Here is a 13,042-nt window from a genome sequence, read left to right as displayed (position 1 = left end):
CATGACCACTGAAGTTTTTCTCAATTCCTCGTACCCTGCAAATACTGGACACTCTCCATATGGCAACGTAACTCAGAACAGTAAGTTTTTTAAGCCACTTAAAAAAATACAAGAGCACAAATGCACTTTTATTTTCCGTTAGTTTAAATTCTTGAGGGGTACAGCATCTAGGGGAAAAAGAAGAACATAACATTAGGCAAGTGTGACATACAAATTTACCCATGTTACTCAGCACCCTGGTACAGGTTAACTCTCCTTTCCTTACTCATCCAGGAACAGCATCAAATCAAATCCTCATTCTATGGCAACAAGAGAGCCAAGTTTTTGTAATTGTCTTCTAGGTGAACATGCTTAAGGGCCTACACACCTAAACAAGCACACACAGTACATTTACTTCAGCACTTTCTAATAACTGAGTTTATAAATCTCATGACAAACATAAACTGTACACAGGCTTCAACAGTGCCCCACGGTTGCCAGGTGTGGTAGGTATCCCTGTAGTTCTAGCATTTGGGAGGCTGAGATAGGAGGATCACCATGGGTTCAAGGCCAGCTTGGGCTACATAGCAAGACCAGTCTCAAAAAACAAAACACAGTACCCCACAGTTCCAAAATCACTATCTATGGGCTGAGAAGGCAATTGATACTGGGCATGGTGTACAGCTCTCGGGAGGCTGTAAACAGGCAGATCACTAGTCTGATCAAGTAGTGAGATCCTGAACACCCTGTAGACCCTTCCCTAAAATAAAAATAAAAAAAATATCACTACCTAAAACAGGCCCTAACTAAAGAAAAAGCTAGTTATCTGAAGAAAACCTCTGCATCTGGCCTCAAGACTTGTGCCAAACTCCAGATATGTGGGATTGTAAGCATTTGTTCAATGTAGAAAATAAGCTGACATCTACTCTGCTATAGGACACCACAGAGAACGCCTCCCTTTAACATGAAAGGAACCAGAGTTCTATGATACTCATTTATACAATAGTCACTGACTTTGCAGCACAATTGACTAGTTTCACTTCACAATCACAATGGGGGGGGGGGGTCCACAACCCAACCCTTTTTGCTTCAGTTTGACTCAACAGAGGCTCATACTGCTAATAGTGCTCATTCTGCACTCACCACACGGATTCGGTGTCCGATGGCCTTAGCAGGAAGGTTGCTTCGGAACTTGGCACGAACCATGCCGCTGTTTCCATGGGCCCGAGTTACTTTTCCCCAGATCACTCTGGTTTTGTTTGGTTTGCCACCTGGAGTCACTGTGTTGCTGATTTTAAAGGTAGAAAGAAGAGAAATGAGGGGCTGGTGAGATGGCTCAGTGGTCTAAAGCACCTACTTAGAACAAGCTAAGCAAAGCACAGGGACCACAGTTCAATCCCCCAGCACCACATGCCAGCCAGCCCAGCCCCCTGGTGGGCTGAGCTGGCCACACACACAAAATAAATGAAATTAAATAAATAAATAAATAAAAGATCTTAAAATTAAAAAAAAATTTAAAAAAAGAGAAATGAGAACTCAAGCTGCTGATAATAGTTTGATAAAATTCTTTATGACCTCTAGACTAGTTGCTTATCCCTGGTTACCGACCTAGAACCATCCCACAAACTTAATGTCTGCAGTGTCATTAATTTAGATACAGTATCAATTACTAGGAAATAACCAGGTCAGACACAGCTAAAGAACCAAAAAGGAACTGCTTCCAAGGTGAGACCAGCCAGATACCAAGTGCCAAATTCTCACTGGGATTATAGCAGAAACATGGAAGCCTCATGAATAGCTTCTTCCAAGTGTCTTAACAGCTTTGCCTTTGACTGAATGAATACTGGAGTTTACTAGAGCTTAAGCAAAGTACACACACTTCTAATCTCAAAGGAATACTCTGGCTGGCAAAGGAGGGGAAGGATTAAAATATCTCCCCAGACTTCTTGGAGGAGCTGGGGACTGAACCCAGGGCCTGAGCATGCCAGCCAACCAAGTGTGTACCACAGAACAAGATTCCGGGCCAGGGTACAAATCAGTGGTAGAAACACATACAGGTTGCACAAGGTCCTGGGTTCAAACTCGAGGTGTGGGGGTAGATAAATGTTCTAGAAACGTAACATGTCAAAGCCATGTATAAAATATAAAAACCACAAAGAATTTAAATGAACAGTAGGACCTCCTTCCTTGAAACAACAGCTGTAATTTTCTAAGTATTCAAGATTATTCTTCCCAAAACTACCCACAAAAGCTAACAATCTTGCTTAACTTTACACGGTTGCCAAATACCCACAAAAGTCACAGTGCCATTTTATCAAAGGCTTTCAACAAAAGAACTGAGAAGATAAGAGTAAAAATTTCAAAGCCTAATAAGGTGTAAACTTACTTTTTCGCTTTGTACACGTAAGCACATCTCTTGCCCAAGTAGAATTCTGTTTCATCCCGGGCGTAAACACCTTCAATTTTAAGAAGAGCTGTGTGTTCCCTCTGGTTCCGGAGACCCCGCTTATAGCCAGCAAAAATGGCCTTGCACCACAGTCTAAAACACACAAAATACGTGACATTAAACATAGCTATTAAAAAGATCCAGTTTTCCTTCAACAAACCACCAGTAAAATTTTACTTGTAATAACTGCTCCCCAAACACCATATATTTTCCCAATTTCAAGCTGAGATTTACACTGAATTAAAAAACAAGGCAACTATATTTAAAACGCTTACCTTCCAGACATATTTGCCTTTTAGAAGTCCTGTTCCCGGCGGGTCTGAAATAAAAGACTCAGTTTAGTACTAAGCTTCTCCCCTTGCAACTTCTTGCTTTTTAAGTCTGTCAAGTAAATCCCTTCTTGACCAGCGTTGCGCGTTGGCTTGGAGAACCGTGGGTCGTGCCCCAGCACCTACATCAGAAGCACGGCCTGACAACCCATTCAAACCACAGAGAACGACTGGAGCGACAGCTAGCAGACTGCAAACTGAGGACGAAACGAAGTGCCAAGGTAGCGTAGTGTAATTACTACAACTTTCGGCAGAAACCCCGAAGGATCATGCCGCTATCGGCAGTCCAAGTTAACTTTAAAAGATTTATGGAACTGACAAAAGCACACAAGGTTTTTAAAAACGGTGTGGGGGGGAAAGCTGGAGAATGTGGACACAGAGTTGTGGGAAAATCAGGAGCCACTACCGCCTGGGCAATGCGGACAGACGACGCGCATCTGCTTCACTCCCTCCAAGAACCAACTCCGACTACCCGGGCCACTCGTTCTCCCAGTATCGGGGCCCCGCTCTATCTGCCTTGCATCTCCTCCATCCCGTCCTCCCTGCTCTTGGAATCTTCAGAAATCACCGGCTGGCAGAATCTGCGAGCCGCCCCAGCGCCTCGCAGCGGTATATGAGCTAACCAACCCCACTTATTTGCCCCCAACTCCCACACCGGGCGCCCCCCTCACCTCCCCAGGCTCCAAGATGGCGGAAAAAGAAAGACGAAGCCCCGCCGCGTGGCCTTATGGGAAAAACCTCTCCGCCCCGCTCCCTTTTAGACATCCTCCGCGAAGGCCGGAAAAACACGCAACAGAAAACGTCTTCGAGCTGAAATAAGCCAGATTTAATAACACGCCTACAGTTCTTTCCCAAAGCCCTTTCAGCTAAAATATTCAGCAACATGTAGTATATGAAAATTGAGAGAGGCAATAAGGTAGCCAACTAAGATGGGAGAGGAAAAGGTCCCCTTCAAAAAAAAGTTGTACGTTGCTATAGCAACAGTTTAGCTTGGTCGGGGCGGACTTCCGGGCTATAGCTGACAGGTATTGCAGGATCGAGAATTTCACGCCGTTACGCGAACACAGGACTGTCTTTCTTTCTTCCTCACTGAAGTAGACCGAGCGGACTCTCGGATCCTGTCCTAGCAAGCAGAGAAGTGGGAGCAGGAAGGCAGGAGCTCTTCTTTTTTCTTATTTACTCTTTTATCTCTTTAAAGAAATTACTTAAAAGCGGGGCGTGTTGGTGCGCGCCTGTGGTCCCAGCTTCTGCTAAGCTTCTACTCAGGAGGCTGGAACGGGAGAATCGCTTGATCCCAGCAATTCCAGGCCAGTGTGGGCTTATGTAGTGAGTTGAAGGCTAGTCTGAACTATACAGCGAGACCTTGTCTCAAAGAGGTGGGGGAGAAGCGAGAGGGGAGAGAGAGGGAGGGTAAAAGAAGCCAGTACGGGCCGGGGAGATAGCTCAGCGGCTCGAGCGCCTGCAGGGCAAGCGCATGATCCTGAGTTCGATCCCCGGCTACTCCGGAGGCAGAGGCAAGAGGATCGCAAGTTCCCAGACCAGCAAGTTCCCAGACCAGCAAGTTCCCAGACCAGCCTTAACCACAGTCTCTAAAAGGGAGTGTGGAAGAGGCGCCGCCCTTGTGTGGCTCGAACCTCAAGACGGAAACACACCCCCCCCCAAAAAAAAATGAGTTCTTCAATCTGTTCTTCCCTCGGGTAAATACTCATCTCACAGGAGGAAGTTTTATCTTCAGAACTGTTTTTGAAGATCGCTTAGGATTCGGGATCCTGCCGAGAGATGGCGGTCGAGACTACATGACTAGCAGGGATTCTGAGTGCCAAGGGTTTGCTGGTGGGTAAGAGCAAGGGTGACTCCACAGTTTTATGAAACAGATGCATATACATTATATTTCAAACAGGCAATATATATATATATATATATATATATATATATATATATATAGAGAGAGAGAGAGAGAGAGAGAGAGAGAGAGAGAGAGAGAGATAGATAAGCTGGACATGCTAATGCATGCCTGTTATCCCAGAATTCTGGGAGGCTGAGGCTGGAGGATCCCGTTTGAGCCCAGCTTGGGCAAATTAACAATTTAGTTAATTTAGCTAGACCCTGTCTCAAAACAAAAGGCTGGCAATGTGGCTAGGTGCAAATGCCCTGAGCTCAAGTCTTAGTGCTGAAAAAGAAGAAGAAAAGCATATATCTGTTGTATAGAGATTATTAATTAAAATGAGAATGCAATGAACCATGCTAAACTCACATTGGATATTAATGCACCTTAGAACGAGGCATGATGAGTGCGTGTCTGCAGTTTTGTTAAATCGATACTTAACAATACTTTTGTTAAATCAATACATTTTTGTTTCTGTTATTTTAAGACAGGGTCTCATTTTGTAGTAGCTCAAGCTGGCCTCAAATTCACTGTGTGCCCAGGCTGCCGTCTGACTCATGGCTGTCTTGCTGCCTCTGCCTCTGGAGTGCTTCTGGGACTGCATGCATGGGCCACTATGGCTGGCCTAGGTGCAGCCCTTTTTTTTTTGGCGAAACCAGGGATTGAACTGAGGCCCTTGCATTTGCCAGGCAAGCACTTATTCTACTGAGCCATATCCCCAGCCCCCAAGGTGGACCAGTAATTAAGCTGCTGTTTAGAGACCTGCATCCCAGGCTACCAGTGGTTCTTCCACCCCAGGACACCAGCCACACTAAGCAAGATGGGGGCTGAACCCCAGCTCTGCAACTCTTTTTGTCCCAATGAAAAGGCTTTGCACTGACCATGGTGGTGCACACCTGCTATCCAGTGCTTTGGAGGCTGAGGCAGGAGTTTGAGGCCAGCCTGTGCTTTGTACTGCGTTCAAGGGTAGCTTGAGCTCCATAGCAAGACCCTGTCTCAAAAAACACAACAAAAATGATAAAAAGGATAGAAATAACTGGAACATCACTCAGCAGCCCTAAGATAATCTCAATGTCTCCTCATTTCAGGTGACTACATTTTCGTGAGATTGCAAACATCCCGTGGAGGCTGACGAAACTACAGAAGAATGGAAGAGTACGTTCAGAATCCCAGCGTATTTTGTGCATATAGGTTTAATTCTGCCGGTGTGAATTTGTGCAGACTTGTGCACTGCTGTGTAATGAGGTACCCTGGTGTGTAGCGCTGCATGCAGTTCGGATGGGTCAGGCTGGGAGCAGCACAGCCTGGTTCTGGGTCTGCTTCCAGCAGTCTCTCCCCAAGGCTGCATCACCCAGGGCTGTGGCCACAGGGACCTGCTGGCCCAGGTGGCTTCCAGTGGCTCAGTGGCAGAGGACGGGACTGGACTTGTCCCCTACAACACAGGGCAAGGCTGCCTGGGTGTCCTGGACATGGGTGTCCAGGCTGCCCCCAACGAGGGAGTGGAGCCAACAAGAGGAAACTGCTGCAGCTTTTGTCTCCCAGCTTTGAAAGTCCCACGGTTACCCTCACAGTGGTCTCCTGGTTACACTTGAGTTCCACTCTACATGGGGTATCAAGAGCACCAGGGCAGAAATCTCAGCAAGCAAGGGCCTGTGCTGCTTGGGGGCCACTGTCACCTCATGTTTCTCAGTAACCAGATGCTTCTGGTTGCATTTAAAGATATGGCTGGAGAACAAGGTCAATCTTGTTCTCTACAGCTGGGGCTGTAGAGATGGCTCAGTGGAGTAAGTGCTTCCCTGGCAAGTGCAAAGGCCTGAGTTCAATCCCTGGTTCTGCAAAAAAGAGAGAGAGAGAGAGAGAGAGAGAGAGAGAGAGAGAGAGAGAGAGAGAGAGAAGAAAAAGGAAAAAAAAAGAAATACAAAGTAAGCATAGCTAAATAGGATGGATCTTCATTGCTTTCTCCCACTCCCTCCCTTCTCCTGCCTCCTCCTGGTGCTGGGATTTGAACCCAGTGCTCAGGCATGCTAAGCATGCACTGTACCACTGAGCTACATCCTTAGCCCTTTTGAAAAACAATTTTGTTTTTGTTTGTTGGAACTGGGGATTGAACTCAGGCCCTTGCCCTTGCCAGGCAAACACTTGTTCTACTGAGTTATCTCCCTGGCCCCAAATTTTGTTCTATTTTTGAGACCAAGGCTTCAAAAGTTGCCCAGGCTGGCCTCAAACTTGTGGTCCTCCTGCCTCAGCATCCCAAGTAGCTGGGGTTTCAGGGGTGTACCACCACACCCAGCAGGAGCTACATATCTTTATGAAACAATAAGTTATTGGCCTTTGGTCTAGAAAGGTAAATGGTATTTATCAGAATCCCATACAAGGATTAAAGTGCCTGCAAGTAGGCTCAGGGGCCGGGGGTTCGATCCCCAGGCCTGCCATGCTGGCTTCACCCCTGGGGGGTGCACTGAGCTGGCAATTGAGACTGGGCATGGTGGCATGTGCCTGTAATCCCAGCTCTTGGGAAGCTGTAAACAGAGAGATTACTATGAGTTCGATCTAGTAGTAAGGCCCTGAACACCCTGTAGACCCTTCCCTAAAATACAAGGAAAAAAAAAAAAGAATCCCATGTAAATTCCTACTTTCTTTTTGTTGTTGTTGTTAATGTTTTAGGGGGTTTTTTTTGGTTTTTTTTGTTTTTTTGAGGCGGGGTGTCACTATGGAGCTCAGACTGACCTTGAACTCACTATGGAGCCCAGGGTGTTCTTGAAATCACAGCAATCCTCCTGCCTCTGCCTTCCCAGTGCTAGGATTGCCAGGCATGCGCCCCTTCGCCTGGCTTGCCTGTGTTTCTGAGTTTCACACTGGAATGTTGCTGGTGGATGTATCTTTTCTCTATTCTCTCTTTAGAGACAGCTTGGAAGCCTTGTCAGCGCCTCCAGAAGCCTGGCCTGAGGCAATGGCACTGGTAACAGGTGAGCCACCCAGTGTGGCCGAAGAAGCAGCCACAGCTGAGGAGCCTGAGGCCAAAGTGGCGCTATCCCTGCTGGAGGTGCTGACGGTCTCTGTGGTGCTGGAGGACATGGGTGACCAGCTGTCGATTCTGGGCTACATCATGCCGTGGCCACTGGAGCGGAGGCAGAGCGCAGCGCCGGTGGGTGTGGTGAGTGCGCACTGACGTCCCCAGCCTCCCTCCAGCAGGTCCAGCAGGCTCCTGGCCCAGCCCTGTCTCTGATAAAGGCTGTTGGAACATCTGCACCCTGTGCTCCGTGTGGTCAGTGGTGGTATTCACAGAGGCCCTGGTTGAAATCAAAGAAAGACAATGCACACAGCCCTCCACACCGACAGGCTCCATACCCATTGTGCAACCAACCTCAGACAGAAAATATTCTGAATATAATTGTGTATGGGAATACCTGGGGTCAGCACAAGAGAGGCTGAGGCAGGAGGATTACCATACACTCACGGCCAGCCTGGGCTGCATAGTGATACCTTGTCTCAAATAAAACAAAAGGGTCAGCCAGATAGCTCAGTGGATTAAAGAGCCTGCTTAGGCAGGCTCAGGGACACGGACTCAGTCCCCAGCATGCCCTGCCCACCCAGCACCTGGGGCACACTGAGACAGTGACTGAGTCTGGGCATGGTGGTGCATGCCTGTAATCCCAGTGCTTGGGAGGCTGAAAAATAGGATCACTACGAGTCCACTCTGCGTAGCGAGACCCTATAGACTTAGTACTAAAATACAAAAAAAAAAAAAAAGGAAGAAAAAGTGTGTTCAATTTTATTTTTTTAAAGTTTTTTTTTAATTTAATTTTATTTTATTGTGGGAGGGGCAGCTCAGCTCACCAGGGGGCGGGGCTGGCTGGCATGTGGTGCTGGGGGACTGAACAGCAGTCCCTGTGCTTTGCTGAGCTTGTTCTAAGTAGGTGCTTTAGACCACGGAGCCATCTCACCAGCCCCAGTGTGTTCAATTTTATTTCCTTGTCACTGTTTCCTAAAGAATACAGTGTAACAACCACGCTACCTTGTACACGCTGCTCTGCTCGCTGCTCGCTGCTCGGGAGGCTTGCTTATAGGCCACGCACAAATAATGCACCACTTTACACGGGGGACACCGTGTCCACAGAACCCCAGACGCTGGGCTCCGTAGGACCCCTGTGTGCACCCGGGAGGGAAGCAACGCTGTGCCTGCGCCCAGACCACATCCCAGCCCTCTGGCCCCCGCCTTCGTTGCTGGAAGATAACTAAAGGCTAGGGGAGAAGTTCACCACACACTTCCCAGTGCTGTCTCGGCTGAGCGTGCCGCGACCTGGGTGGGCACTGCTTGAGCCACTGCTGCTCCTCAGCCAATGCACTTGAGATAATGTTCGGACTCCAGAGCACCGCGGGGTTATCACAGAACTTAAATGAGTTGGAAACATTTTTTTTTTAATTTTAGGTATTTGGTACAGGGTCTCGCTACACAGCTCCCTGACTGCTAGGGATCCTCCTGTTTTTGGCCTCTCCAGTGCTGGGATTACAGGCATGAACCACCACGCCCAGTCTCGCCTGGCTTGGTGCTTCCAGGGGCATGGCTGGCATGGCATGTGGTGCCAGGGATTGAACCTGGTCTCTGCACTTGCCTAAGCAGGCACTTAGACCACTGAGCTATCTCCACAGCCCAGTAGGGAGCAATCTTTATTTTTTTTCTTTTTTGGGGAACCAAGGCATATAGTTTTAAACCCATTCCCTTTCCCCTCTTGGTACTGGGGATTAAACCCAGGGCCTTTACAATGAGCCACATTACATGCACAGCCACTAAGTTAACCAGACTTGGTTTGAATTTATGATCTTCCTGCTTTAGCTCCAAAAGTGCTGGGATTATATGTGTTTGCCACCATACCCACCAAATGTTTAAATTCTAGCTGAGCATGGAGGCACACACCTATAATCTCAGCACTGGGGAGGTTAGGCAGGGGGATTATTAAATTTGAGTGCAGAGGGCCAGCCAGATAGCTCAGCAGATGAAAGCTAGGTAGACACAGGGGCTGGGGCTTTGACCCCTGGCCTGCCATGCCGACCCTGCCCCCAGAGGCAATTGAGACTGGCTGTCGTGGCACACACCTGTAATCCCACACTTTGGAGGGCTGAAAAACAGGAAGGATCACTATGAGTCAGAGTTGTGTAGGGAGACCCTGTACCAAATACATTATAAAAAAAAAAAAAGAAGGAAAGATTTAAAAAAATTACTGGCTAGGGAGATTGCTCAGGGGCATAAGCACCTGCCTGGCAAGTGCAAGGTCCTGAGTTCAATCTCCCATACCAAATAAATAAATAAATAAAAGAGAAAAAAAGAGAAAAGAAAATTAGCCAGGTATAGTGGTACTACCTGTGATTTCAGTACTCTGGGAGGCTGAGGCAGGAGGATTACCACTTTGAACCCAGCCTAACCACCTAGTGATTTAAGGAGCACCTAGCTCCAAATAAAAAAAATGGCCTTGGCCATAAGTTTTACAAGTTCAAATCTTTGTAGCTCATCACTCAGCATGGAGCCCTTCCTGAGCAGGTCCTTAGCTGTGGCTCTGATGTAGGTAGTGATGTCACACAAGTGCTGTCCTTTTGATTAAAAGGATGAACCACATTCCAGCCATGGTCTGGGACTTGGACAAAAATTAATATCCCGTTGGAAAGTAGATCTAGTTTCCGTATTTCATAGCCTCCCCGCTCTTTGTCTGTATTCTTTTACCATGAAAAGGCAGGACAAGATAAACATGGGTAGAGACTTTTAGGACATGGGATCCAAACAGGTTAGGAAAGGTGGAACGAGTTGAGCTCTCTTCGGGATAAGAGGGAAGACAATGGCATGGGGCTGGCAAGCTCCATTTTTTTCTTCTATCTCCTGCATCCTTATATCTTTCCTGTGGCCCCCCCCCAAGTGTAGATGCTGAGTAACTTTGTGTTATTACAAATGAGGTAGCTTGGGGGACTGGGCTCCAAGGAAAAGCTGTAAGATGCACCCAAACAGTAGCATTTTCTCTCTAGAGAAGGCTTTTGATAACAGGGCTTAAAAATGAACTGGCTCTGTCCAAGGTGCTGGGCGTGGTGCACAGTGGCAGTGTTTGTACCAGGTTCCAAGAGATGAGAGCTCCACAAGACATAGGGACAGGACGAGTTGTTGAGTATCTGACACTTCAAGAAAGAACTGGAAAGGGCTCCAGGAAAGGGGAATCCAACAGTTCTTGGTTCTTTCCTGAAGATGGAAACGTCATGGAGAAATGATTTTGTTTTTCATGCTCTGGCAATGGCTACATCTAGCACTTTAGGAAAAAAAATAAGTATATTTAATAATTTTTGTCTCACCTTAGGAATAAGAGTTTAGAACAGGGGCTGGTGAGATGGCTCAGTGGTCTAAAGCACCTACTTAGAACAAGCTAAGCTTAGCAAAGCACAGGGACCGCGGGTCAATCCCCCAGCACCATATACCAGTCAGCCCCGCCCCCTGGTGGGCTGAGCTGGCCACACACACACAAAATAAGTAAATATTTAAAAAAATAAATAAATAAAAGCATTAAAAAAAAGTTTAGAACAATTTTGTACTGTGAATTACAAATGCTCTTTTAAGGAAAGAAATATCGATTCCAACATTCTTCAGAAACTGTGGCAGGAATAAGCAGGATATCGACTGGAACATATGCTAAAGGAAACCAACAAATTCTATTTTCTTACTGAGCAAATATTTTATTAAAACTGCTTATGTATTTCAGAGGAGTCTACAACTTCAGCGACACAATTTTTTGTACTGAAAGAACTCATACTTTTTTGGTAGCTTTTATTCTTCGTTTATTTTAGAGTGACTTTTAACACTAAATGCCTCTCAGAATACTTAATTCCACACTTTAAAAAAAGTTTTAGTTTTTTGAAGATGACCATTCAGTAGTTAACCTTCTGTGTTTGGTGCTTGGACCCTGATAGCACCAATGGACAACACCACAACTACTTGGAAACATATTTTTTTTGGAAGCAAAACTAATTTTTTATGACATATGCTATGGAGAGCTAAGAAAATTTAAAGACTACTTGTTTTCTATTTTTTTTTTTATTTTTTTTTTTGTAAATGGGATCCACTGTGTTGAAGACTCTTGCTAATTGTGTGCTTGTCTAACCATTTTTTTATAGCGTGCAGTCTAATGTGATCATGGTCATCAAATAAATTTGGAAAGTTAGATTTCATTTGTGAGTTTTTTAAAAAATCAGAATAAGTATAAACTTGACTGGTTTATTCAGTTTTTCATTATAGTTTGTTGTTAGCTATCATACTCATGACCCATGGAAAAAAAAATTTTTTTTAATTTTTTTTTATTTATGTGTGTGTGTGCGGCCAGCTCAGCCCACCAGGGGGCGGGGCTGGCTGGCATGTGGTGCTGGGGGATTGAACCGCGGTCCCTGTGCTTTAGCTAAGCTTGTTCTAAGTAGGTGCCTTAGACCACTGAGCCATCTCACCAGCCCCAGACCCATGGAAAATTAACTTGCAGGATAGAGTGCATTTTATTTCCCAATGAGTTATATAAACTTTATTTTTCTTGAAGGTTGTATGTTAAATCAGAGTCATGTTCTAATACTTCTTGAGAAGAAAGATCCAATTTTAAATTGTATCATTTCCTTCAAAATGAAGGGCAGTGTTTAGTTAAATAGAAGATTGATGATATCTTTAAAAAAAAGAAAAGGCCTTGGGCGATTGCCCTGAGCCACATCCCCAGTATTCTCCCCCACACCAAAAATTTGGAGTGGGCTACAGTCTCCAAGACACTCCTCTGTCTGAAAGCCCCCGTCTTCCAGTGAATCACAATATGGTGAGCATCCTCTAACAGGTAGTTCACGAGGAACTTACGTGTGTGTGTGTGTGTGTGTGTGTGCGCGCGCGCGCATACGTGCACACGCCATGTATGTGCATGCCGGGGTGGATTGAACCTAGGGGCTTGCATGTGTTAAAGACGTGCCTTATGTAGGCACAGTGCTACACACCTGTAGTCCCAGCTATTCAAGAGGCTGGGAAGGGGCCAGGGAGATGGCTCAATAGAATAAGCGCTTGCCTGGCAAGCTCAAGGGCCTGAGTTCAATCCCTGGTTCCACAAAAAAAAAAAAAAAAAAAAAAAAAGAGGCTGGGAAAGGAAGATCACCAGTTTGAGGTCAGCCTGGACAGCTTGGCTTAACAACATCCTGTCTTAAAAAGAAACAAAAAGTTATTTTTCATACAGGGTCTCACTATGCAATTCAGGCTGGCCTTGAATTCCTGCCTCAGCCTCCTGAGTATTGGGATTACAGGTATGTGCTAGCATACCTGGCACAAAATGAAAACAGTTTTTAAAGTTCTGGGGTTGTAGCTCAGTAACAGAATCCCTGGATTTGATCACCAGCACAGCAGATATAAGTAAA

The 13,042-nt window shown here is 46.0% G+C and overlaps 2 protein-coding genes across 7 annotated transcripts in view; one reads left to right on the top strand and one right to left on the bottom strand.

The window, feature by feature from the left end:
• Positions 1–79: 79 nt before the first annotated feature.
• On the bottom strand, positions 80–3,473 carry Rpl35a (ribosomal protein L35a). Of its 2 annotated transcripts, none has more exons than XM_004644558.2 (5): positions 3,426–3,473; positions 2,701–2,744; positions 2,366–2,518; positions 1,123–1,267; positions 80–167 (listed from the first exon to the last, which is right to left on the bottom strand). In XM_004644558.2, the coding sequence occupies exons 2-5, from the start codon at positions 2,709–2,711 to the stop codon at positions 144–146; spliced, it is 333 nt and encodes a 110-aa protein (XP_004644615.1). In that variant the 5' UTR covers positions 2,712–2,744; positions 3,426–3,473; the 3' UTR covers positions 80–143. The 2 variants fall into 2 exon arrangements, with proteins under 2 accessions (XP_004644615.1, XP_023560545.1); XM_023704777.1 differs by lacking the exon at positions 3,426–3,473 and adding an exon at positions 3,161–3,412.
• Positions 3,474–3,738: 265 nt separating this feature from the next.
• Iqcg (IQ motif containing G) overlaps positions 3,739–13,042 on the top strand; it is a 36,026-nt gene continuing 26,722 nt past the window's right edge. For 2 of the 5 annotated variants that reach the window (XM_023704776.1, XM_004644583.2), the window contains exons 1-3: positions 3,739–3,906; positions 5,728–5,794; positions 7,541–7,793. In XM_023704776.1, coding sequence (XP_023560544.1) covers positions 5,787–5,794; positions 7,541–7,793 — 261 coding nt within the window. In that variant the 5' untranslated portion in view covers positions 3,739–3,906; positions 5,728–5,786. Of the gene's footprint in view, positions 3,907–4,269; positions 4,604–5,438; positions 5,460–5,727; positions 5,795–7,540; positions 7,794–13,042 lie in introns of those variants that run through there. The other 3 variants (XM_023704774.1, XM_023704775.1, XM_023704773.1) reach the window with 3 other exon arrangements.

This window comes from Octodon degus, unplaced genomic scaffold, assembly GCF_000260255.1.
Source record: "Octodon degus isolate 3935 unplaced genomic scaffold, OctDeg1.0 scaffold00203, whole genome shotgun sequence".
NCBI classification, from domain to species: domain Eukaryota; kingdom Metazoa; phylum Chordata; class Mammalia; order Rodentia; family Octodontidae; genus Octodon; species Octodon degus.
Note: the sequence above shows the minus strand (reverse complement) of the source record. Positions and strands in the feature narration are given on the sequence as shown.

Bases quoted from the DNA above. Each gene is read 5' to 3' on its own strand.
- Rpl35a (XM_004644558.2), bottom strand. The intron at 1,268-2,365 runs GTAAGTTTACAC...CTTTAAAATCAG, and splicing joins TACGTGTACAAAGCGAAAAA to CAACACAGTGACTCCAGGTG. The intron at 168-1,122 runs GTGAGTGCAGAA...TTTTTCCCCTAG, and splicing joins TCGGACACCGAATCCGTGTG to ATGCTGTACCCCTCAAGAAT.